We start from the raw sequence: 27482 nt of genomic DNA on the forward strand, positions 1-27482 counted from the left end.
TGAGGTCTCGAGGTCAATGTGACCTTAACCTTCCAATATTAAAAATCTGACCAACACCCTTTGAAATCTTAAGAGTGATGTATAATTCACGAAAACTCCTCCGTTAGGAATTACGTTGATCAAATAGTAATAAAAGAAATGCTGAGTTTTATAAATCTTTTTAATTAACCCAATCCAAAATGTAACATGAATACTGTAAATCACAAACTTGAAAATTAGCGTCAATCTTGCCTAATTTAAGGGAAAAAAATCATTTAAACTTGTAGTTTTTTTAAGTGACCTTAAATCTAAACTGACATCAATTTTTTCTAAATGACATATAAAATGAACACATTACATGGGTTTCAGCAAATAAAACTATTTAATCACTTTCCCTTTACAACTACATTTACAGTTGCTTTCACAGTTACAAACAAATCATTTTAAGAAATTACTTTTTAAGTAGTTTCTTAATTAGGAAAACGTAATACTGAAAACATGCCCCTTAAATATAAGCCAATTACTGCTGTGATCAGCTTGGTTTTTAGTTTGTTTTTTTTTTTCAAACTGGTCCTAAATTGTTACTATAACACTAGATTTTTCTTAATCATCAACTAACGGTCTCTGTTTGTATAATGTGTCGTATTTTCTCGGAGTCTGTACGAAGTTGCTCATTGTTCGGATCGAGTTTCAATGCTGCCTCATAATCTTGCAAGCCTGAAATATATCATCTTGTATTTTAACAGCATATGGTAGACAGTACTGTAACAGTTACTGTTCATTATTCTACAATTGCAGTTTTTAGCTCACCTGTCACAAAGTGACAAGGTGAGCTTTTGTGATCGCGTGGCGTCCGTCGTCCGTGCGTGCGTGCGTGCGTTCGTGCGTGCATAAACTTTTGCTTGTGACCACTCTAGAGGTCACATTTTTCATGGGATCTTTATGAAAGTTGATCAGAATGTTCATCTTGATGATATCTAGGTCAGGTTCAAAACTGGGTCACGTGGGGTCAAAAACTAGGTCAGTAGGTCTAAAAATAGAAAAACCTTGTGACCTCTCTAGAGGCCATATTTTTCACGAGATCTTCATGAAAATTGGTCAGAATGTTCACCTTGATGATATCTAGGTCAAGTTCGAAACTGGGTCACGTGGGGTCAAAAACTAGGTCAGTAGGTCTAAAAATAGAAAAACCTTGTGATCTCTTTAGAGGCCATATTTCTCAATGGATCTTCATGAAAATTGGTCAGAGTGTTCACCTTGATGATATCTAGGTCAGGTTCGAAACTGGGTCACGTGCGGTCAAAAACTAGGTCAGTAGGTCTAAAAATAGAAAAACCTTGTGACCTCTCTAGAGGCCATATTTCTCAATCGATCTTCATGAAAAATGGTGAGAATGTTCAACTAGATGATATCTAGGTCAGGTTTGAAACTGGGTTACGTGCGGTCAAAAACTAGGTCAGTAGGTCTAAAAATAGAAAAACCTTGTGACGTCTCTAGAGGCCATGTTTCTCAATGGATCTTCATGAAAATGGATCAGAATGTTCCTCTTGATGATATCTAGGTCAAGTTCGAAACTGGGTCACGTGCGGTCAAAAACTAGGTCAGTAGGTCGAAAAATAGAAAAACCTTGTGACCTCTCTAGAGGCCATATTTTTCATGAGATCTTCATGAAAATTGGTGAGAATGTTCACCTTGATGATATCTAGGTCAGGTTTGAAACTGGGTTATGTGCGGTCAAAAACTAGGTCAGTAGGTCTAAAAATAGAAAAACCTTGTGACGTCTCTAGAGGCCATGTTTCTCAATGGATCTTCATGAAAATTGATCAGAATGTTCCTCTTGATGATATCTAGGTCAAGTTCGAAACTGGGTCACGTGCGGTCAAAAACTAGGTCAGTAGGTCGAAAAATAGAAAAACCTTGTGACCTCTCTAGAGGCCATATTTTTCATGAGATCTTCATGAAAATTGGTGAGAATGTTCACCTTGATGATATCTAGGTCAGATTCAGAAGTGGGTCACGTGCCTTCAAAAACTAGGTCATTAGGTCAAATAATAGAAAAACCTTGTGACCTCTCTAGAGGTCATATTTTTCAATGGATCTTCATGAAAATTGGTCAGAATTTTTTATCTTGATGATATCTAGGTCACATGTGCTCAAAAACTAGGTCACTATGTCAAATAATAGAAATAACGACGTCGTACTCAGTTCAACACTAGGTCATGTGGGGATAGGTGAGCGATTCAGGACCATCATGGTCCTCTTGTTTGGAATTAGTTGCCGATATGTGTAAACATTGTCCACTATAGTTGCCTGGGGTAGAGGCACCATTACCGATATATTAAACAAGCAAATCAGTGAATTTATATCCCTACTGAATAGGTTGAACAAACAGCCGGACAGAAAATGCCAAAACAGTATTCTTCGTGGTGAGGGATAACTTTTCGTTTCAAACTTACTGGATGTGTAGAATTCCACTCTATAATTTTTCAGAAAAAAGTATATTTCACACAACTTAGCCTTCAAGAATCACTAGTAAAACCTAAAACTGGAGTTTCAAATGAGTGCTCAAAATCATTAAATTTCATGGGGGACTATTTCTTACTGATTTCAATCCAATAAATTTGCCTACCCACAGCTGCCCCAACCCTAACAAACAAAACAAAAACAAACTCACATTCATTTCAACTTAAAAAGTTAAAATCAACAAATAATATATCCTTGTGAAAAAGCAATTATGACCAAAAACATGAAAATCCTTGCTTAGGAAATCAAATGATTTCGCAGTAATTTACGTGCACTCAATGGAATTTTGAGGACCCTATTTTGTTTTGGGCAGGTGTTTATTGCCATGCATAAGAGTTTCTAAATGTACAGTTCATGTGTTCATCATGAATCTTCTCTAGTGATGCTTACCTTCTACATACATTTCCAGCTGACAAAGTGCCGTACCACGTCTTACGTGACATTTTAGCCGACTGTCTGCATTCTGTTGAACTTTTGGCACAAGAAGTTCCAATGCCTGTAATGCAATAAAGCAAGATCTTTAGAGAAAAAGTTGGTTTTATCAAAATGCAATTTTGGACAGGATAGCTATTAACGGTGAAGGCTAAACTTTCGTAGTTTGAAAGCTAGGTTATTTCAATGCATTTATCCATTCCACTCCCCCTCCCCCCAACAAAAGGTGACAAATTAAGTCAGTACAGATTTTGTGACTGATAGGCAGGCCTAAACTCACAGTTCATATTTGCCACAATACAAAATATTTTGTTCAAGACTAATTTTAGCATAGTTTCTATTTGCTTAAGGGGAAAAAAAAACCTCTGCAAAAAGAGATTTTTTCCTTCTCAGAGTTCTTAGTAAACTGATCTCTACAGAGGAACAACCTGTTTACAACAAATATATTTCAGTCTCCCAAGCTGTGTTCATTCTTGACAGGCTGCACTATACTCCTAACCTTCACTCTAGTGTTGACATATAATGTGTAAATGTGATTGTAGATGTAGAGCGGTATTTGTTTGTTTCATTGCAAAATCAAAATATCTTTCATCGAGTAAACATCAGATGCAACATTTTCATGAGTAGTACAGCCATGAGTGAATATTTCAAAATCTGGTGCTCGCAAGTAAAAGAAATTTCAATCTTGCATGTCAAACAAATATATTTTCATTTCATGTATTTTAAATAGATTTTAACACATCATATAAGCTTTATAAGAACAATGTCGCAAAATCAAACACAAAATGATGAGGTCACAATGCTGATAATAGGAAAAAGTTAAATTATTATTTTGGATCGTTTAATCTTTAGATTCCTTTTACATTCTAATAAAGCTTTTTTAGGTATCTATATACTTTTTATATATTTAATGATATAAAGACTATGAAAAAAAAAGAACAGGTTTCAAAAAGCTTAGTACTCTCAAAATGCATCTAAAATGTATACAACCTGTTTACTTCTACATGTACATGATGCTATAGAAACACATTAAGCCAAAAACACCAGCATTAATTATCATTTTCTGACAAATTTTGATTATATCAAAGTTAAACACTAGGTCACTTGGAATTCAAGATACTCAGTTTCAACAGTATACAAAACTAGAGCTATCACTAAAGGTGATGAATGTACCCCCCGCATGCACTGACACAGTACACTGCAATTTGACGCACACAAGAGTGTATAATTATGTGGACTGTATGTATATAGACTGTATGTATACAGTACAGTTACAAAAACCAAAGTCCCATAACTATGCAGAATATTTATCTAAAAGAACGTAACATGCACCATGCACAACTAGGGTTGGTACTGATCACTTGTGTGAAGTTTCATTAAATTGTGTGCAAGGGTTCGGAAGATAAGGCGCGCACAAGACTGCATATGCAGACTGTATGTAGATAGTATGTTAACAAAAAACAAAGTCCCATACTTCTGCAATTTTTTTTTCTTAAAGAACCTAATGTGCATCATGCACAACTACTGTTGTTACTGATCACTTGTGTGAAGTTTCATTAAATTGTGTCAAGGGGATGAGGAGAGATGGTGCGCACAAGACTGTGTCTACAGACAGACAGACACAGACAACCTGAAACCAGCTTACAACTTTGTTGTTTGGGGCGGGGGGGGAGGGGGGGGGGGTACAAAAATTATTACAGCTGATCTTGTCTTAGCTGCAACCTGTATTAAGCAGCCACTTGCCTTACACACCCAGTCATCTTACTTCCCATATTGACATTTCTTTCTAATTTCAACTTGTCTTCAGCAGCCACCTGCCTTAAGCAGTCAGATTCTGTAACTCCCTTGGGTGGCTGCTTAACACAGGTTTGACTGTACATCAAATTACGCAAAACTTACCTTTGAACAATCTTCTATACATTTAAAAAAATTCCTCATTTTAAGATGACATGCTGCTCTGTTTGACAAACAACTGAACACATTTGTTAAGGAAAACACAAAAGATAATGAAAAAGACTGCATGAGAGCTGTTAGTTCATACCGTAGATACCCATGTATAATGCGCACCCGTGTATAATGCGCACCCCCGATCTTAGTCCAAAATCCTGGGGAAAAAAATAAATAAAAAATTTTGGTCAATTTTGAGGTGGATGGAAAACGAAAGTAGAGTTTACATCGACACCGGTAATAAATTTTATCTCCGCGGTGGCGAGCAGCATCGGTCTCACGGTACTATCGATTTTTGTTTTCTCGAAAATAAAACCAGTAAATTATTGTTACATTTGTTGTTTTACCTTTTTAAATTCACTATTTTGAATAAATAAATAGCAACTGATTCAATATTTCGGAATGGTATCTTTCAAAATGACATGAGCTTCTCAATTCAAACTGATAACAAAAGGTGTGATAGTCTTTTTGTCAGGATCATAAAGCCAGTAATTACCGGCAATTAACGTGTCACCTCGTGTCAGTTATGTTGTTCACAGTTTGATCTCGGTTAAAGATAATTCTCGATCTTTAATTAGTATCATAATTTTTGTGATTTGTAAACATTTCTTTCGTCAAAATACTTTTAAATTTATATGAAATTAATTTTGAAAGAAAAATAAACAATTCGATCTTTTACGGAACGTAACGGCAATCTTAGATTTTAGCGGAGACAGTAAGCGCGGGGAGTAGTTTCCCTTTACCAAAATGGCGAACATTGGTAACAAACTTGTTTTGAAGTTGGAAAATTGTCTATACCTGTGTATTATGCACACCCACGATTCGGGGGTGGTCCCGGGGGTCAAAAAACTGCGCATTATACATGGGTATCTACGGTAATTCCTGTGTGAATGGTTTGTTTGTGGTAATGAATTTTAAGTTGTATGAAAATCATTTGATTATATTCTTGCTAGACTGTGTCACATGTTAATATTAGGTAGACTTTGTCACATGCTGACACTCAGTGGAATGTGTAGTATGTTGACATTCGGTAGACTGTGTCACATGCTGACTTATGGGAGACTGTGTCATGTGCTGACATTCGGTAGACTGTGTCACATGCTGACTTATGGAGTTATGGTAGACTGTGTCATATGCTGACATTTGGTAGGCTGTGTCATATGATGACATTTGGTAGGCTGTGTCATATGCTGACATTTGGTAGGCTGTGTCATATGCTGACATTTTAAACCTGCAGATTTTCGTAGATAAGGGATACGAATGTAGAGTGTGATTCAATCTCAAAGCATGAGAGTATGCATTTATAGCTGCCTCCAAGTTGCCGGCCTTGAAGAACTCACTGAAATTAGACAAAAACCATATACATGTATAGCTGAAAACAATAACAGGGAGCAGTGGTTTAGTGGATAAGGTGTCAGTCTTTCTGCCCGAAGGTCATGGGCTAACCCTTCTGGGGTCACAACTGCACCTCCTCATGACTGTTCCAAGGTTATGGAAATGAGTTTTCAGGATACAGCCTTGCCATTGGTTAATTTCAAATTTGTGCTCAGTAACATCCAATCAGAAAGTGGACTTTTTTAGACTGGTCTCCAAACTCAAATTTACTAACCTTGAATCTAATATTGATATTTCAAGGAGACAGACTAAAGTGATTTGAATACATGGCAGTAAGGAACAGTGGAGTAGGGACACGGCAACAAACTCCTGTTGTGGGTTCGAATCCAGATGGGAGTGGAACTGGACCACCATCTCCACAACCCTTTTTCAAGGTGCAAGTACTGGTATAGCAGTCACTGAGCATAGATAACAAAGTTGTGAAAAATTTCTCTACAATCAATGTAAAAAGATTTAAACAAAGAATATATAAATAATAGCAGCTGGCTGTGAAAAAGGTGTAAAGAAAACAGCCACTTACTTCCCTTTATCTCTCAGCCACATGGGATTCTTTTCCTCCTCTGATAAATTTTCATCTTCTAATTCCACAATACGCCTGGCCTCCGCTTGCTTCTTTAACCACTATAAATATAGACAAAACTTCTAGAAATATACACAACCTCTTGAAATATACACACAACCACTGGAAATACAGACACAACTGCTAGAAATATACACAACCTCTTGAAATATACACAACCGCTAGAAATATACACAAACTCTTGAAATATACACAACCGCTAGAAATATACACAACCTCTTGAAATATACACACAACCGCTAGAAATATACACACAACCGCTAGAAATATACACAACCTCTTGAAATATACACACAATTGAAATATACACACAACTGCTAGAAATATACACTAAACCGCTAGAAATATACACAATCTCTTGAATTATACACACAACTGCTAGAAATATACACACAACCGCTAGAAATATACACATAACCGCTAGAAATATACACAACCTCTTGAAATATACACACAACCAATAGAAATATACACACAACTGCTAGAAATATACACCACAACACATGCATAAACAACATAGTTTACATATGAAGTGCCTGCTGAGAAACTGTGAATTTTTTTTTATATTCTTAGGGGACTTATCTTCAATGATTTTTCAGTAGGATCATAAAAAAGTTAAATCCTAAACAAAACTTTGAAATTCACAAATCTGTCTCCCAAAGAAAAAGGTGTTACCGCTGAAACCAGGAAACTAAAGTCATTGACATTTTATAATCTTTACAGTATTGGCCAATAAGACGTTCTGTTTTCATAACATTCTCCCAGACTATCAGTGTTCTATTTCAAATTTCTTTTTCCATATTTGCTCCCATTTAATATTATAAAGTCATTTCATTTCATGTTGTAAAAAAACATTTCATGATTTTAGCAAAACTGACTATATTAGAGGACATAAATGCACGGATTGCAAATTTTCAAAATAAAATCATGGGAAAATATGCTTATTCATTGGAACTTAATTTTGTTGATTAACACCACATATAAAATCTGCAAAAATCAGTCCCCAGTGAATGTTAATGATTTCATAGTTATGTTAATATTCCTAACACAATGGGAATCCTGATATAAAACAAATTTAAGCATGCTTTGACCAACTTTTAACACTTAAAAAGAAAACAAACACACTTTTTTACAATAAAATTACCTCTTCCTCTTTAGGTCTGACAGATTCTCGTTCTGGTGTAGGAAATTCTCTATGTGTGAAAGATACAGAAATTTTACCCACTTCTCGCTTTGGTGCACCTTCAGCATTTTCCTCAAATATACTGGCTTTTTTACCTGAAGATATACAATTGTGGTTCCCATAATGAAGAGCAATTCACAATTTTTCTATATTTCCTGTAAAAAGACAAAGTTCTAGAAACTTTTAGTTAATTTTGATTTAAACTTGAAGATATTTTTACTCTGCATTTCAAGTATTATTAGCTGTCTGGTTTATTTCACAGAATTTTGAAGATGAACTTAGCAACAGAATCAAAATAGATTTACTATAAAAAAAATTATGTTGACTAACTGATATATGTTGGGTAAGGATAAAAGAAAAAAAGGAATTGATGGTTTTATTTTTTTTTTTAAGTTACAGCTGATATTTGATACTTGTGTGCAAATGAACAACATAAAAATAATTCAGATGTATACATTTATAAAACTTGTAAATTCTAATTTTGCTGTTCAACATTCAAGATCTATTAAAATTATAAGTATTAATGATAATTCATGATTTCTGAATGCATGTTTTAGACTGCATCAAGATTAATTCTCGACATGTGAAAACTCAAAAAAATTTCTGTATATAATCAAAAGAAAGTTCGGTATAGATTAACATCTGCACCAAGATAAAGAAAAAAAAACGTATTTGAATAATTTCTGTTATTCTTATTAAAACTTTTTAAAGTTATGTCTACTGACTACTACACAGGCACTACAGTGGAACCTGACATCAAAACTAAACACATGTTAAATTTCACATGAATGACTTTAGTTATACAATATTTTCAAAACTCATAATAATACAAAAAAAAACTGAAATAAAAAAATTTAAAATTAAAAAAACAAAACTGGTTCAGGTGAGGTTCGAACTCACGACCTCTGGATTACAACGCGAACTCGTTAACCACTGCACCATTGTGGAGTTATGACGTCATCATGACAAACATAAGTATATATAATAAAGTTCAGTAATGGCAGCGTGACGACAGTCGTTTCAAAATTAAAAATATTGTATTTTATTTCCTTTTACTTCGTAGAAAATGTATTTAACACTTATTTCTTATTATCAAACGCTCATTTGCATTTTTATTCAATATTCAAAACAGTAAGCGAGACGCTTTTGTCAACCGTAAACAGTAAGCGTCTACTGACGTCTTTATTGATTAATTACTATGTGCATAGTGTACTTGAAAAAATCCGAACAACACCGATTCCAAAAAGTACCACGAATTTTCAGCTCGATAGTATACACAGTTAGATCTCTCTATTCATTTTCGTTTTCATACGTCTAACCGTAATGCGACACTGTCGGCGCCGCTTTGCGGCGCCGGTAGCTCTGCTATTAAAAGCAATGTGAGTACATATTACCCTCAAGTTTGAACTAAACAGTCACAGTTTCTCTAAATGTATCACCATTTTACAAAAAATATCACCAAAAAAGTCAACAAAATATCAAACAGTTTCTCTAAATGTATATTACACGGTAAACAACCTCTTGTTTGTCGTCTCTGGATTCTTTCCTGTTCTTTACGTTTTTCACGCTCTGCGGCCTCCTCCTTACGTCTCTCCTCCATCAATCTCTCTTTCTCCTGAAAACATTTAAAAGATGCCATTATCACATTACCATATAAAAATGTAGATCTGAAGTTTACCTGATTACAAAATAAATATCTGTCACATTTTCATTCACACAGGAAAACATTAATTACCTGACATCCTAATACGATAAGCAAAATGCTGAATTTCTCCAGGATTTGGGAGAAAACCAAACAATGAAAATAAAGTCAAACTTTCCATAGTTGCAACCTTATTAAGCAGCTAGTCAGCTAACTTCCCTAACTGACATTTTATTCTAATTTCAACTTATCTTACACAGCCAGGCTGTGTCATTCCCTCGGCTGGCTGCTTAAAAGCACTTTGACTATATGTAAAATGGCCAGTCTCAATAAACCAGTCTAAAAGGATACTGCTAAACTTATCATCACTGATGCAATTTCCTGGAAAGATGCAATACTGCTGTCCGAGGAGGCAGTGCACTTGTGACCATACTGGGGTTCAAGCAAAAAATATTTCCTAATAATGTTTATACTCTGTACATGTATTTACAGTGAAAAGTTTCTCCCGCATATTGAATTACACTGACTGCTCTCATCCAGATTAACCCTACTATCTCAAGGTAAAGAGACATACACTGTACCACATTTCCCAATGCACCAATTATCTGAGTTACCTTCTCTGCAGCTAGTCTTTGTTCTTCCTTCCAGGCCTCTAGTTCCTGCGTAGCTTGTTGTCTTTCACTTTCTTTAGTTTTCTCTATTCTACTTCTCTCTTCTTCCTCCGCCTAGAATCAACCCAATGGTAATAAACCAAATACAAAGATGAAAGATTTCTTTTAATCCAAATAAAATGTCAATTAAACAAGAAAGAATGTTAACTAGAAAATGCTTTTGTAAAAAAGTGCATGTCTCCCACAATGCAAAGTCCTATAGGCAAGAAGTCAATAGGGGTCAGGAGCGAAAGTCAAAGAGACACTGATGGTTGGCTGCAATAGGGATCATCTACTTTGCATGTTCAATCATCCCGCTAAATTTCAACACTCTTGGCCTAGTGGTTCTCAAGTCACTGTTCAGGCTTCTGTGACCTTGACCTTTGATCAAGTGACCTCAAAATAAATAGGGGTCATCTACTCTGCATGTCCAATCATCCTATTAAGTTTCAACATTGTAGGTCAAGTGGTTCTCAAGTTATTTCCAATAAACGATTTTACATGAACAGGCCACTGTGACCTTGACCTTTAATAGACTGACCCCAAAATCAATAGGGGTCATCTACTCTGCATGTTCAATCATCCTATGAACTTTAAACATTCTGGGTCAAGTGGTTCTCAAGTTATTGATCGGAACTGGTTATCAATGTTCAGGCCCCTGTGACCTTGACCTTTAAGTGAGTGACCCCAAAAACAATAGGGGTCATTTACTCTGCATGAACAATCATCCTATGAAGTTTCAACAATCTGGGTCGAGAGGTTCTCAAGTTATTGACTGGAAATTGTTTTCCATGTTCAGGCCCCTGTGGCCTTGACCTTTAACAGAGTGACCCTAAAATCCTTAGGGGTCATCTACTCTGCGTGACCAATCATCCTATGAAGTTTCATCATTCTGGGTCAAGTGGTTCTCAAGTTACTGACCGGAAATGGTTTTCAGTGTTCAGGCCCCTGTGACCTTGACCTTTCACAGAGTGACCCCAAAATCGTTAGGGGTCATCTACTTTGCATGTACAATCATCCTATGAAGTTTCAACATTCTGGGTCAAGTGGTTCTCAAGTTACTGACCGGAAATGGTTTTCAATGTTCAGGCTCCTGTGACCTTGACCTTTAATGGAGTGACCCCAAAATCGATAGGGGTCATCTACTTTGCATGTACAATCATCCTATGAAGTTTCAACATTCTGGGTCAAGTGGTTCTCTAGTTATTGATCGGAAATGGCTTTCCATGTTCAGGCCCCTGTGACCTTGACCCTGACAGAGTGACCCCAAAATCAATAGGGGTCATCTACTCTTCATGACCAATCATCCTATGAAGTTTCAACATTCTGGGTCAAGTGGTTCTCAAGTTACTGAACGGAAATGGTTTTCAATGTTCGGGCCCCTGTGACCTTGACCTTTAATGGAGTGACCCCAAATCGATAGGGGTCAACTACTTTGCATGTACAATCATTCTATGAAGTTTCAACATTCTGGGTCAAGTGGTTCTCTAGTTATTGATCGGAAATGGTTTTCCATGTTCAGCCCTCTGTGACCTTGACCTTTGATGGAGTGACCCCAAAATCAATAGGGGTCATCTACTCTTTATGACCAATCATCCTACGAAGTTTCAACATTCTGGGTCAAGTGGTTCTCTAGTTATTGATCGGAAATGGTTTTCAATGTTCGGGCCCCTGTGACCTTGACCTTTGATGGAGTGACCCCAAAAACAATAGGGGTCGTCTACTCCAGCAGCCCTACAACCCTATGAAGTTTGAAGGTTCTAGGTCAAATGGTTCTCCAGTTATTGCTCGGAAATGAAGTGTGACGTATGGACGGACGGACGGCCGGACGGACGGACAGGGCAAAAACAATATGTCTCCTGGGGGAGACATAATAAGTTTAGGTCGAGAATTGCGGATTGAACTCGCAACCCCTGGTTTCATGATCCAGAATATTATCACTGGACCACTATAATTCATATTATTGAATGTTTGTTATAAAATATGACCAAACGGCATGTTTACATCATTTCTATCTGCCATAAACCTACCTTCATTATTTCATTTAGCACATATTTTTCATTGGCCCTCTTTTCTTCCGCTTTTCTTCTATCACGTTCTTTAGCTTTTTCTTCTGCCTTTGCAAATGCTTCCTCTCTTTTTGCTTTCATTGAAGATTTGTCCTCTTTGTATTAAAAGAAATATAATTTTCATAAGACAACCGTAAGATGTAACAAACTTGACAATTTTGATAATGACTAGAGCTATCCCCAAAAGCAATTAATACCCTTAGACACAAATTAAATACAGAGGAAGTAAAATGTTGCGATCATGACTTTTGACCTTCAAGTGTGACCTTGATATTGGACCTAGTGACTTGGGTGGTGCACTCTGTATGCAGTCTTGATGAGTATGTTCTATGAAATCCTTTCGGTGGTAAAGAAGATATATGGAGATGAAACAAATTTGAGCTATTTGATATTTGACCTATAAATGTGACCTTAATGTGACCTTGATCTTGGACCTTGTGACATGGGTTTACACACTGCATGTTGTCTGGATGAAGTGAACAACTGATGTTAGTTTTATGAATTTTATTCTAGTGGAAGATATTGAGTGGACACAAATATAAGCTTTTTTTTATTATGCCAGTCTGTCGGTCTGTCCGCAAATTTCGTGTCCGGTCCATATCTTTGTCATCCATGGATGAATTTTCAAATAACTTGCCATGAATGTGTACCACAGTAAGACGACATGTCGCGCGCAAGACCCAGGTCCGTAGCTGAAAGGTCAAGGTCACACTTAGACGTTAAAGGTCATTTTTCATGATAGTGCATTCGTGTCCGGTCCATATCTTTGTCATCCATGGATGGATTTTCAAATAACTTGGCATGAATGTGTACCACAGTAAGACGACGTGTCACGCGCAAGACCCAGGTCCGTAGCTCAAAGGTAAAGGTCACACTTAGATGTTAAAGGTCATATTTCATGATAGTGCATTGATGGGCGTGTCCGGTCCATATCTTTGTCATTCATGCATGGATTTTAAAATTATTGGGCATGAATGTGTACCACAGTAAGACGATGTGTCGCGCAAGACCCAGGTCCGTAGGTCAAAGCTCCTAAACTCGGCCATAACTATTCATTCAAAGTGCCATCGGGGGCATGTGTCATCCTATTGAGACAGCTCTTGTATTTGATCTTAAAGTGCGACTTTGACCTTGGACCCTGTCATGTGCTCTGTATGTTTTCTTGATGAGGTAAACAACTAATGCAATTTTTATGAAAATCCTCCAAGCAGTTTAGAAGATATGGAGTCAAACACAGTCAAGCTATTTTACTTTTGATCTCCAAGTGTGACCTTTCACCTTAAGTGACCTGAGTTGTGCACTCTGCACACGGTCTTGATGAGGTAAACAATTGATGATAGTTTTATGAAAATCTTCCTAGGCAATACAGTGAAGACAAAAAAGTTAAGCCATTTGATCTTTGACCTAAGTTAGATTTAGCCCTTTGAACTAGTGATCAGAGTTATGCCCTCTGCACATCGTCCCATCAATTACGTATGGAGCAGACACAATGGACAGATGGACCAATCAAACGATCAACACATAGATATGCCAGACTCTAATATAGCCCCTTTATAGTCTGTAACTGGAGGTATAATAATCATATTATTTCTTAGAAGTATCAGAACTTATGGAAGGATGTTGCGTAGATTATCAGCCTTGTGCATACTTAATCTGCTGTACATACCTTATAATGAAAACACAGAATTTCTTTTTCTTTGGCATTCATACTGGCCTTAGGTGTATTAGAATTCTCTATATGAAAATTTTCCCTAAATTACAAAAATTTTCGTGTCTAAAAGACTTGTATATTTATTAGTGTCGGAGAAGCTTTTGAAACATCAAATGTACAAAACTATCATTTTACAATTATTTATTATGATTACTGGTTTTCACTTCCTTTATCAATATCAAATATACAAAGAAGAATATGTCACTGACTTACCTGCCAAATCAGACTGTAACTGAGGCCATTTGTCACCCTCTTTCTTGAGGAGTTTAAAAACCACTGCACCGTTTCCAACCTGAGCAACACTATCACCATCTTCAACTGGTGCATATAACAAGCATTCAAACAGGTATGGAGGGTAGCTTACCTGAAAACAGAAGTTTGAACTACAGTAGTCATAGTTTCTTTAACAGAAATCATTAGAAATTTTGTTGCACATTTTGAAATAATTAATTAATCTTTACAATTCAGATTTTTAGATTTGTATTAAAAATTGCAATAATGAGTTGAATGTAATTCAAAATTTTTACTAGTGATAAAGTGTTGCTGTTATCATCTGACAATACTCACTACTGCAAGGAATAACTACATTTTGTATAGGTAGTTCTAGTATAGGCAATAATTAAAGTGCTGTACAAGTAAATGTATTAAAATTTCTGTTATTAGATTATCAGATATACTTAATATGATGAATATTTTGACTGGTAAATTCAGTAGTACATTACATACTGATAAAGGAGATGTGCATAGTCTGAATGAAAATCTATTAATAACATGCATATCTACAACTACATCTAATGAAAGAAATGCAGACAAAATCTCAAATCATAAAAACACTGTAGTTTTGTCAATGACTTCAGACTGTGTATACAAAGAAGTATAAAATACACAGAAAATACACAGAATGGCAACAGGAGATAATCCTGTATAAGCTTGTGTCAACGCATTATCTTATTGAAGCGTTTGCTGATTTTATCACATCAACATATGCTTATAAAAGTAATACACTGGCGATACGGCCACGACGTAATAAACCAAATCGGGTCCAATTTTCAAACGACAACAGTTACTGTTGATTTCATTGACTTCCAATCATAAATTCATTCCTTCCCCAAGTAGAAAATACTACTTACATTAAAAAACACCGTTATCATTATAAACAAATGATCTGATAGAAAGTTTTTCACAACACAATTTTTTATCCTTCTGCTGTCTGTTTCATACACCGGTAAAACAAGATATCATTCAGTTCCCACGTGATGTTGGCGAGATTTGCTCTATATGCCTTTCAAGCTATTTTTATAGCTTTTTGGCGTATATGATGAAACACGAAACTACTGAGGTGACAAGTTGAAACAGCAAAACCACGATGGTGAAAAGTCTAAAGAACGAAATAAATTGGCCTTTTCACCATCGTAGTTTTGACTTTTCACCATCATAGTTTCGTGGTTTTATCAATGTTTTCTAGTTATCACCATCGTAGTTTAGCTATTTTGACTTTTCAACATGGCAGTACAGTACTGTTCTTTCAAACTCATATAATGTGGCAATGGCCCTAACAGAACACAGTAAAAATTAACGGGTGTCAGCTCTTTCACTCCCAAGTCTTTTCACTCACAGGTCTTTTCACTCCCAAGTCTTTTCACTCACAGGTCTTTTCACTCCCAAGTCTTTTCCTCCCCTGACTATTCATTCCCATTCTCTTTAAAGAGGTGACTTTTCACTCCCATTTTTATTTTGTTCTCTAGAAATTATGTTTTAATTATTGGGAGGTCAATAAAAACTAATGATTTTGAAAATTTTAATGTTTTATGTATTTTTTTTATAATGCAGATTGCAGCTGCACATTTTTCCTGAGACTGTTACACAAATTTTCTTTTATCAGATGATAAGCTGTTAAAGCAATATAAATACAAATATTCTGACTACCAAAATTTCAGCAATTATCTTCAATATAAACAATAAAAGCTGTAGAATATATTTTAGTTTTATCAATTGTCCAGACCTCACAAACCTCAAACCTTCAAATATTCTTCTGACGAGAATATATCTACTTTGTTAGCCTTTACACCTTTCAAAGGTACTGTAATGAAAACTACTTTGTCAGTCTGTTCCCATGTAAAATCTTTCACAATAAGAGGCATCTTTATCCTTTAACTTCGCCTTTTTCTGATAAAACTTCCAGAATATGAACGAACATGCACTGTTGTTTACGTTGTTGCTGTAGCAGTGCGATTAGTAATTTTCAAAAGCAGACGACAATCATTAAATACTATCTTATTTGTATAAAACGCTTTAATTTCTACAGTTTCTTATAAAACAAGAAATAGAACTTAAAGCTTTTGTAATTCGATATCAATTTTTTTCTCACATTTGGCGTATTACAAGTTTATTTGACCAAAATGTTTCTTCTATTTCTAGAAATTACCAATCAATTCAGATACGGTGTCCGAAATATAAAATAATTATGCAAAACACTTGACCATGCTAAATCCCGTCTCTGCTTGTCCGGTACCATGACTGGATAGAGTGCAAAAGTGAAGGCACAAAACTTGCAACAAAATGAAAAAAGTTCTAGACTCTCATTTATTATTACACACATCAAACGAAGAATTAAAGCCAAACTTCTACCTAGATATTTCTATACCATTTGTAATGCCAATTATATAGCTGTTGACTTCATACACAGTCAATCTGATATGATGTGTGACATGCATCAGTCCAATACACCTCCCCTTTTATGATAAATGTTGCAATCTAATATTTTGGAAAATGCCATAAACAAGAAATTCCCGTGCACTGACCAGGTTTCATATTCACTTTTAAACATGTAGAGACTGTAAAGTGAGAAGACCTATACTAAAGGTGTCATGTGTATGCAAGTATGTCTTTCTTACAAATTATCATAAAATTTTGAATTGACATATACATGCTAAACTCATGTAAATGTAGTATGTATGCTACTTAAAGTTGGCCAATCACATTGGAGCAACATTTTACAACATTTTTCAGTTTTCATGTATTCTGTTAGAGATTTATTTTAAATAATTTCAGGAACAAAAATACCCATTACATAGAGTTAGATTCTTATTGGAAATGTGTATCTTATTACTTTTTTAAGAAATTTTGGAATTACCTCCCTTTAATACAAAACCATTTAAAAAATGGATTATTTCTTTTGATTTCAATATAATTTTTAGTTTAACATTTGCATTTGATAAATGTTGGGATATTTTAACAACGTAAAACAAAAGGAAAGTTTTAAAACAGTGTGTAGCTTGGGAATTCATCTATTTTCAATCTGTCTCATTTGCACAATCAAGATAGACAAAGGGAGGTAATATTGATTTAATAAACTTGCATTTCTAATCATTTTTGGCAAAATATGTACTTGTCAATGCAAATCTTAGACAACTTTAATACAGTAGCCTTTATATTCGTATTATTCCTTATAGGCAAAATATGTTTAAATAATTTATACCTATGCTAAAATAACGTTATCTTATCTTTTATTTTAGAAATACTTTCGGTGAAAATCTGATGTGTAGCAAGAACTCGGTAAACATAAAAATAAGTGTAAATGGTTAAGTTCTGAACAAATCCATAAATTGACCAAAATCTGATTAACCACCTCTAATGCCTGTTCATATGCATGCATAGCCCATTCTCCCTCATTTTTGACAGATATACATTGGTTATTCCTTCAGTAATAGATATTGAACTAACTAAAGTCTTTAGCACTGTTCAGGTCACAAGTTCTGGTGATGAAATATTCATCTGGATGTGCTGTCACAAATTTTTTATATAGATGGTGATGATGGTGATGATAAAGAAATACTTTGGTATGGATGTTCGGATACACTGAATCAGAGATTGACGCTAGTTAACTAATGTATCTAGTGGTTTTAACAAGTCAGAGATAAAGATGCACTCACAAATTAAAGAAGAAATGACAACTATATGTAAATGTTAATGTCAGCTGAGGATCACTTGAAAAAATAGCAGGGTTGCGTCCTTGGGATTATCCCAAATTTTTACTGTTCCATATAATGATCCTGTTTATAAGCCCATCTAAAAATAATTTATGTGAACTCTGGAGACAAAAAGTTACAAATGGTTACAACTGTGTGTAGATCATTGCAGCTTTTGTCAACAGTAGTTCTTGTTGATTTATTAAATTTTAAATTACCAATATCAAAGGTTTATTGTATGGCATACTTTTTCTGATGACCTTATTTTAACAATGGTGTTCATTCAGTAAAGGCATACAGTAATAATCTGGAGTATTTTTTGTTGGTTTTAAAGTCACACTAACAAATTTACAGGTCATAATTTATGGCAACATTCAATTTTTCATGGCGGAGGAAAACCCCCAAGAAATATTTCAAGCATGGGCAGCCACCTGGGTTAAGAACCTCCAACCTTCTGCAAGCAGCTGGACAGCTTCCACACAAAAGGATTCTACACCCCAAGCATAGTTTTAAATCAGGGTTAAGAACCTCCAACCTTCTGCAAGCAGCTGGACAGCTTCCACACAAAAGGATTCTACACCCCAAGCATAGTTTCAAATCAGGGTTAAGAACCTCCAACCTTCTGCAAGCAGCTGGACGGCTTCCACACAAAAGGATTCTACACCCCAAGCATAGTTTCAAATCAGGGTTAAGAACCTCCAACCTTCTGCAAACAGCACCCCAAGCATAGTTTCAAATCACGGTTAAGAACCTCCAACCTTCTGCAAGCAGCTGGACGGCTTCCACACAAAAGGATTCTACACCCCAAGCATAGTTTCAAATCACGGTTAAGAACCTCCAACCTTCTGCAAACAACTGGACGGCTTCCACACAAAAGGTTTCTACACCCCAAGCATAGTTTCAAATCACAAGAGCGAGCGGAAAATGATTAGAAGACAGCAACTCTAACCTCTGAGCAACTCTAACCGCTGAGCCATGGAGGATCATATAGTACTGATTAATAGTCTCTTTGGGAAATACAATTATTTTAGACAGATCTGACAAAGACCATGTTTGGAGTGAGTGCTGCTCATCGTTGGACTGAAGCAAAATCTCTGACAGATTAGATTACCAAAATTGAATAAATAAAATTTTACTGTTAATGAGTAAGAATCAACACAAGCAGAACATGAATTATATAGATTTTATTTTTCATATCTGCACTATAAATTTTGAGTATTGCACAGTTCAAACACAACATGATAAATCTGATATCTAGAAAAACAAAATTAGACATGAAATAAGGAGGATGTGCACATTAAACAATGACATATCTGAAAGACGTGCACATTAAACAATAAAATATCTGGAAGACGTGCACATTAACAATGACATAATAATTATTATCTAGAAGATGTGCTCAATGCACACTAAACAATAATATATCTGGAAGACATGCATATTAAACAATTTATATATCTGGTGGACATGCACACTAAACAATTACATATCTGGTAGGCATGCACATTGAATAATTACATATCTAGTAGACATGCACTTTGAACAATTACATATCTGGTGGACATGCACATTGAACAATTACATATCTGGTAGACATGCACATTAAACAATTAAATATCTGGTAGACATGCGCATTACAATTACATATCTGGTGGACATGCACGTTGAACAATTACATATCTGGTAGATGTGCGCATTAAACAGTGACAATGTCTCGATGATGTGCAAATTATACAATGTTACAAACAGATTAAGTTGAAAACCAAATCTTTTTTGGTTTATAATTAAAACAGGAGATGGTAAACCCTACTCAGAGCACTTTTTCTCTTTACAAGACCTAAACTACATACATGTAACATACAATATAGTTTTGAGAAATGGTAAAAAAAAAAAATTTACATTTAAAGTTGTTTTTTTTTATTAACAAAAATCAAAATCAAAATTCACTTTTCTCATAAATGCATTCTAAATGGTTTTCCTTACTTAAATACTTTATTTTGTTTTAATAACAAAAAAAGTTTCTCATAAATCAAATTTTACACTATAAAAAAATGAAAACATTAATACAAGCAATAAGCTACTGTAACATACAATAGTACATGCAGAAAACACAGCTTTGTGGTATATTAGACTCATGATAGGTCATGCATATACAGTGAAACCTGTGATACAGACCACCTCCAAATAAAGACCACTTACCTATATAAAACCTGCTAATAAAGGTCACTATTTTCTCTTGTAAATTAACCATGTTAAAAGACTACCAGTCCTGTCAAAAAAGACCACTTTTTTCAAATCCCAAGGGTGGTCTGTACAGACAGGATTGACTGTATATGTATGTTAATGCTCCTCATAATGACTGTCATGTATAAGTTATTGCAATTATACCCAGTTTGTAGTCTGAACTTGTTTTTATGCAGTTGTAAATATACTATATATACAAACCTGTACAGGGAAATATTACTTATAAACAGGAGCTGTTTAAACAAAACAATCATAATACAATGTATATAGAGGAAAAGACAATTATTAGCACCAATCATGTATGCTCCCTCTTCAGTCCCTCTCAAAGTAAACATATTCATAAAAATGTCAGTAGTCATTGACCTTTGATGCAACTAACAGTTTCATCAGTGTAACAAGAGCTGTTTTTAAAACACATATGTCCCCCCACGCCCCCATGATGGATTGTCCAATTTTCAGTCTAATGACCTTGATAAGGGGTCATCTACTTCATAAGCTCTACCATGCTATCAAGTTTGAAAATACTGGGCCAAGTGGTTCTCATGTTATGAGGAGAATAGTTTTTCAAGGTTCAGGTTCCTGTGACTTGCCCTTTGATCTACTGACCCTAAAAGTAATAGGGTTCTTCTACTTCGTAAGCCCAATCATACTATCAAGTTTGAAGATTCTAGGTAAACCGTTTTCAAGGCTCAGGCCCCCCAGACCTTGAAATTTGACTTATTGACCCAAAAAATAATAGGGGTCATTAATCACACTATCAAGTTTGAAGGTGCTAGGTCAAGTGGTTCTCAAGTGACTGAGCAGAAACTGTTTTCCAGGTTCAGGTCCCTGTGACCTTAACCTTTGACCCCAAAACAACAGGGGACATCTACCTCACAATCCAAATCGTGCTATGAAGTTTGAAGATTCTGGGTCAAGTGATTCTCAAGTAACTGAGCAGAAGATGTCTAACACCTTGATCTGGGACCCCAAAACAATAAGGGTCATCTACTTCAAAAGCTTAATCACCTTCCAAATTTGAATGTTCTGGGTCAAGCGTTATTGGCTGGTAACTGTTCGCTCTAACGACATACAGACAGACCAATGGACTGACCAACTTGTGCAAAGCAAAATATCCCAGCTTCTTCGAAGGGGGGTATGATAATGAGTTTTCAAAGTGTGAGATGGCAAACATTTTAAAAAAATCAAAGAATTAATGTATTGTATTACAAGAAAACGTGTGGTTTAATTTTGGCTGGTATACTTTTGACTATTTATTGTCTTTTTTTGTGAAGTCACACTTTTTGCTTTTCAGCTTTGGTCACAAAGTTAGCCTAGTATTACTGGTATATTACCTACATGTAAATGTTGAGACACCTTAATATTGAGACACTTTCAAAATTTGCAAAAACAGGAGGACCATGATGGTCCTGAATCGCTCACCTCTTCCCACATGACCCAGTTTTGAGTATGATGTCGTTTTTTCTATTATTTGACATAGTGACCTAGTTTCTGAGCTCTTGTGACCCAGTTTTGAACTTGACCTAGATATTATCAAGATAAAAATTCTGACCAATTTTCAAGAAGATCCATTGAAAAATATGGTCTCTAGAGAGGTCACGAGGTTTTTCTATCATTTGACCTATTAACCTAGTTTTCGAAGGTACGTGACCCTGTTTTGAATTTTATCTAGATATCATCAAGGTGAACATTCTCACTAATTTTCATGAAGATCTCATGAAAAATATGGCCTCTAGAGCAGGGCTTCGGAAATTTGCCGGTTTGTTGGTTTTGGACCGATTTTTGACTTTTCAGACCGATTCGCGAAGTGAAAAAACGAAAAAAATCGGTCCCGTAAAAATGGAGAAAAGTATAAATTTCGGTCTTATATCTCAATACACGATCACCTGCCAAGTAGGAAATTGTTGGTCGCACCTTCAGATAATCAATAAACGTGTCAATCGGTCTGATTGTCACTTTGATAATCGGTCCGTAATTAGCGCGTGACGCAATCAGTGCTCGCGCGGCACATCCTTCAATGTTTGCAGACAGCCGACTGCGGTGTATTAAACATTTTTGACTGGTTTCCTAACGTTTCTGACTGGATCCTAATCATTTCGACGGAGGTCCACTTCTTTTATTTAGAATCCGACGGATGGTTTATTTCAAAAGACTATGTTTGATCACGGTAACAAACAAATGGTCGCTGCATTTAATCAAAGAGTTATAATTGTACATTATAGGTCTTTGATTTAATGAGACATCACACGGAAAACCGATAAAAATAATTTTTATAATTACTTGATTTGAAAAAATTACATGATTCATTTGTTGGGGCTCCAGTTGAAACAAATGCAGAAAATCGTCTTTGCAACCCGAAAAGAAAAAAATGGACGGGCAACCACGAATGATAAAGAAAACCGGAGTGGCACTGTTTATCAAATCGGTCTTTTAAAAAACGTTTCAAAATGAAATTTTGTTTACATCAGAAGAGAACATATAACTTTATAAAATGTAGTTGCTTATTGAAGTACAACGTAAGTGAAATGAAATATCCGTGGCCAACCCGCATGACGTTTTGGTACTATACATGCGGGAAATTCGATCTCAGCGTTCAAATAACGTACACATTCGGTCCGCGGCAGAGTATTCTTTAAATACTGAGGCTGTTTAGCTGAAAATATGTGTCGTGTAACTCACTTTGACGCATTGTATTTTATTAGAATTCCGTCAAAGAATGAGGAAACATCACAAAGTATCTGCCGTGTATACGGTATTGAAGTCACGTGCGTTGGCTTTTAGACTAGTTACGCACACGGTGTCAATGCCTGGTATTATCTCGGAAAAACATCGAAATTTAAACAAAGTAACGATCACACATAACACTGAATAACTGTCTTCATTGTATGGTAACGCGCGGTGACTGGTAACACAGTTTTAATGCATGACATGCTTATTTCTTTACCCTATCACGTTTTACAAAATATGTAATATTGGGAATGCGGTGGGTGGGGTAGCGCCGATGTCAGGATTTTCGTTTCGGACCGATTGAATTATCAAAATTTCCGGAGCCCTGCTCTAGAGAGGTCACAAGGTTTTTCTATTTTTAAACTTCTGGCCTAGTTTTTGACCGCATGTGACCCAGTTTTGAAACTGACCTAGATATCATCAAGGTGAACATTCAGATCAATTTTCATGAAGATCCATTGAAAAATATGGCCTCTAGAGAGGTCAAAAGATTTTAATAATTTTAGACCTACTGACCTAGTTTTTGACCGCAGTTGACCCAGTTTCAAACTTGACCTAGATATCATCAAGATGATTTTCAGACCAACTTTCATACAGATCCCATGAAAAGTATGGCCTCTAGAGAGGTCACAAGGTTTTTTCATTATTTGACCAACTGACCTATTTTTTAAGGCACATGAACCAGTTTCAAACTTGACCTAGATATCATCAAGGTGAACATTCAGATCAATTTTCACGAAGATCCATTGAAAAATATGGCCTCTAGAGAGGTCAAAAGATTTCAATAATTTTAGACCTACTGACCTAGTTTATGACTGCACATGACCCTGTTTCGAACTTGACCTAGATATCATCAAGATGAACATTCAGACCAACTTTTATACAGATCCCATGAAAAATAGGGCCTTTAGAGAGGTCACAAGGTTTTTCTATTATTTGATCTACTGACCTAGTTTTTGATTGCACGTGACCCACTTTCATACTGACCTAGATATCAACAAGATGAACATTCAGACCAACTTTCATACAGATCCCATGAAAAATATTGCCTCCAGAGAGGTCACAAGGTTTTTCTATTATTTGACCTACTGACCTAATTTTTGATGGCATGTGACCCAGTTTCGAACTTGACCTAGATATCATCAAGGTGAACATTCTGACCAATTTTCATGAAGATCTCATGAAATATATGGCCTCTAGAGAGGTCACAAGGTTTTTCTATTTTTAGACCTACTGACCTAGTTTTTGACCGCGCGTGACCCAGTTTCGAACTTGACCTAGATATCATCAAGATGAACATTCAGACCAACTTTCATACAGATCCCATAAAAAATATGGCCTCCAGAGAGGTCACAAGGTTTTTCTATTATTTGACCTACTGACCTAGTTTTTGACGGCATGTGACCCACTTTCGAACTTGACCTAGATATCATCAAGGTGAACATTCTGACCAATTTTCATGAAGATCTCACGAAATATATGGCCTCTAGAGAGTTCACAAGGTTTTTCTATTTTTAGACCTACTGACCTAGTTTTTGACCGCACGTGACCAAGTTTCAAACTTTACCTAAATATCATCAAGATGAACATTCTGACCAATTTTCATACAGATCCCTGAAAAATATGGCCTCCAGAGAGGTCACAAGGTTTTTCTATTATTTGACCTACTGACCTAGTTTTTGATGGCACGTGACCCACTTTCGAAATTGACCTAGTTATCATCAAGGTGAACATTCTGACCAATTTTCATGAAGATCTCATGAAATATATGGCCTCTAGAGAGGTCACAAGGTTTTTCTATTTTTAGACCTACTGACCTAGTTTTTGACCGCACATGACCCTGTTTCGAACTTAACCTAGATATCATCAAGATGAACATTCAGACCAACTTTCATACAGATCCCATGAAAAATGTGGCCTTTAGAGAGGTCACAAGGTTTTTCTATTATTTGACCTACTGACCTAGTTTTTGATGGCACGTGACCCACTTTCGAACTTGACCTAGATATCATCAAGATGAACGTTCTGACCAATTTTCATGAAGATCTTGTGAAATATATGGCCTCTAGAGAGGTCACAAGGTTTTTCTATTTTTAGACCTACTGACCTAGTTTTTGATGGCACGTGACCCAGTTTCGAACTTGACCTAGATATCATCAAGGTGAACATTCTGACCAATTTTCATGAAGACCTTTTGAAATATATGGCCTCTAGAGAGGTCACAAGGTTTTTCTATTTTTAGACCTACTGACCTAGTTTTTGAAGGCACGTGACCCAGTTTCGAACTTGACCTAGATATCATCAAGATGAACATTCTGACCAACTTTCATAAAAATCCCATGAAAAATGTAACCTCTAGAGTGGTCACAAGCAAAAGTTTACGGACGCACGCACACACGCACGGACGGACGGACGGACGACGGACACTGCGCGATCACAAAAGCTCACCTTGTCACTTTGTGACAGGTGAGCTAATAAATATTTTTTTGTCACTTCTTGGACATTTTCTGTCATTAAAGTCCGGGACATTTTTTCTGCAACTATTTTTTTTTTTAAACTAAGTCTTGCGACAGTAGAAAAAAATGTTTGTGTCCCACAACTTTAAAATAAGGGAAACATAATTGTCCATAATGTTTCTCGACACAAATTCTATCAGCAAATTAAAAATATTACAGATCACAGAAACAAGTTTTTGCAAGACATGTAGCTCAAGCAATATGGCAAGAGTACTGGCATTCTTCTGGTAGCCTTGACAACACTATCCAAATATTTCACCAACACACAATGAATCAACTTGTGACTTTACTATCTTCATTTATTTCAGGCACACCAGTGGGATCCTGTATCTTCACATATTTCTCTAAGGAATCTGAAAAACATAACATCGAAAGTTATTTATCATAAATAAACAGATGTTTTACATACAAACTGTTTGTTTTTACTACTACTCTTTTTACCATTTTATCACACTTCCTAATCTGATTTAGCACCAAGACTTTAGAAAGTTTGAAATTCATAATAGCATAAAAAAAAATATCTATAATATAAGATTATTATCTGTAAGCCTGATTTTTTTTTATAATGTACAATAACTACTTGTGTACAAGGTATTATTCACACTTTATTCTAACACTATGATAATCCCCAAAAATGAACAAAATATCACGTGTTCTTGCCTATTTAATGGAGAAAGTATACGATTGTCTGATCACATTCCTTAGAGTGAAAATTCTGTCTTTCCCTTAGGAGAAACCTTATCTAAAATAGCTTGCACTTAATTTAAGTAGTGACACTATAGTATAACATATTATGACATAAATAAACCTGTTTGTCATCGCAATATATTTTAACATGATAGGCAAGAAAAAGGGTCTTACATGTCTGCCTTTGAATAACAGCTACTTTCCCAACCCTTGCAGAGGTATTTATCCCCAATCGCAATGGCGAAAAGTATTATTTTCTTCCCAATTTCAAAGCTATAATTCCATATTTTTCTTTTTTACTTTTTCAGCCAAAACTGTAACTATGAAATCTTAAAGATTTGAGACACTAGGCAACACGCTCACTTTATGCATTTATGACCTTCCTTTTTTAACTGTTATATTTCAATGAAAATACCACTTTTTTTTCAATTTCTAATTTAGATATTTTATCATGCATTTTATAAAAAAAAACACTGCCTAAAGACAGAACAAATCTCACTATCACTCAGTTTCTCATTCCATGTTGTTACTTGGATAGGAAAAACCCTGTCTTACAACAAGTAGGCATGTAAGATCCTTATATAGTTTTAATAAGAAATTTTCAGTTAAATCAACATTTGAGAATTTGAAAGCTTTTACTAAAACACCATTTAAGCACCAACAGCTGTCCAGCACACCATTTAAGCAGGTAACCTGTCAAGCACTTGTATTGTACAAAACACTGCATGCAACTTACTTAATTTCCATAACCAACAGAAAGAAACGTTTTTTTCTGGGTCTAGAGCTACATTCATTTTTCCAGCTTTTGATTTAGGTGGAAGACCCCAGTGCTCCTCCAGGCATATCATCACTGCAGGCAGGCACATGGACAGAACCACCGACCTTTCTGTAAGACAGCTGGATGGCTTCCTCACATGAAGAATTCTACACCCCTAGCAAGGTTCGAACCCATAATGGTGTGGGGCAAGTGATTTGAAGACAGCAAACATAATCACTTAGCCATGGAGGTCCCAAAGAAATATTTAGATAATTCATTTCTAGTGAACAGTAATGTGCACATTGTTGTGTTGGTTGGCATGCCTCATTCTCAATTTGACTGAACACTACAACATCCTGTCTTCATATTTTTTTTTCAGATACTTAAGTTTAACAAGAGGGCCATGAAGGCCCTGTATCGCTCACCTGACCTGTTGACCTAAAGATCATCAAGATCAACATTCTGACCAAGT

General features: G+C 35.7%; 3 protein-coding genes across 7 annotated transcripts in view; all 3 read right to left on the reverse strand.

Moving 5' to 3' along the window:
- LOC128558941 (titin homolog) overlaps positions 1-27482 on the reverse strand; it is a 164643-nt gene that overhangs the window by 48452 nt on the left and 88709 nt on the right. The gene's annotated exons all lie outside the window — the stretch shown is intronic.
- LOC128558939 (dynein axonemal assembly factor 4-like) lies at positions 147-16487 on the reverse strand. Its single transcript, XM_053549333.1, has 11 exons — positions 16130-16487; positions 14325-14475; positions 12362-12495; positions 10296-10406; positions 9558-9654; positions 8001-8134; positions 6797-6897; positions 6140-6220; positions 4834-4906; positions 2893-2998; positions 147-696 (listed from the first exon to the last, which is right to left on the reverse strand). The coding sequence occupies exons 1-11, from the start codon at positions 16250-16252 to the stop codon at positions 590-592; spliced, it is 1218 nt and encodes a 405-aa protein (XP_053405308.1). The 5' UTR covers positions 16253-16487; the 3' UTR covers positions 147-589.
- The window catches only part of LOC128558938 (major facilitator superfamily domain-containing protein 12-like), a 33865-nt gene continuing 25631 nt past the window's right edge, over positions 19249-27482 (reverse strand). For all 5 annotated transcript variants that reach the window (XR_008371969.1, XM_053549331.1, XM_053549328.1 and 2 more), the window contains exon 12: positions 19249-25919. Coding sequence is in view for 3 of the 5 variants with exons in the window: in XM_053549331.1 (XP_053405306.1) it covers positions 25840-25919 (80 nt within the window). In the remaining 2 variants the exon portion in view is untranslated. The remainder of the gene's footprint in view (positions 25920-27482) is intronic.

The sequence above is a fragment of the Mercenaria mercenaria genome, chromosome 8, assembly GCF_021730395.1.
Source record: "Mercenaria mercenaria strain notata chromosome 8, MADL_Memer_1, whole genome shotgun sequence".
NCBI classification, from domain to species: Eukaryota; Metazoa; Mollusca; class Bivalvia; order Venerida; family Veneridae; genus Mercenaria; species Mercenaria mercenaria.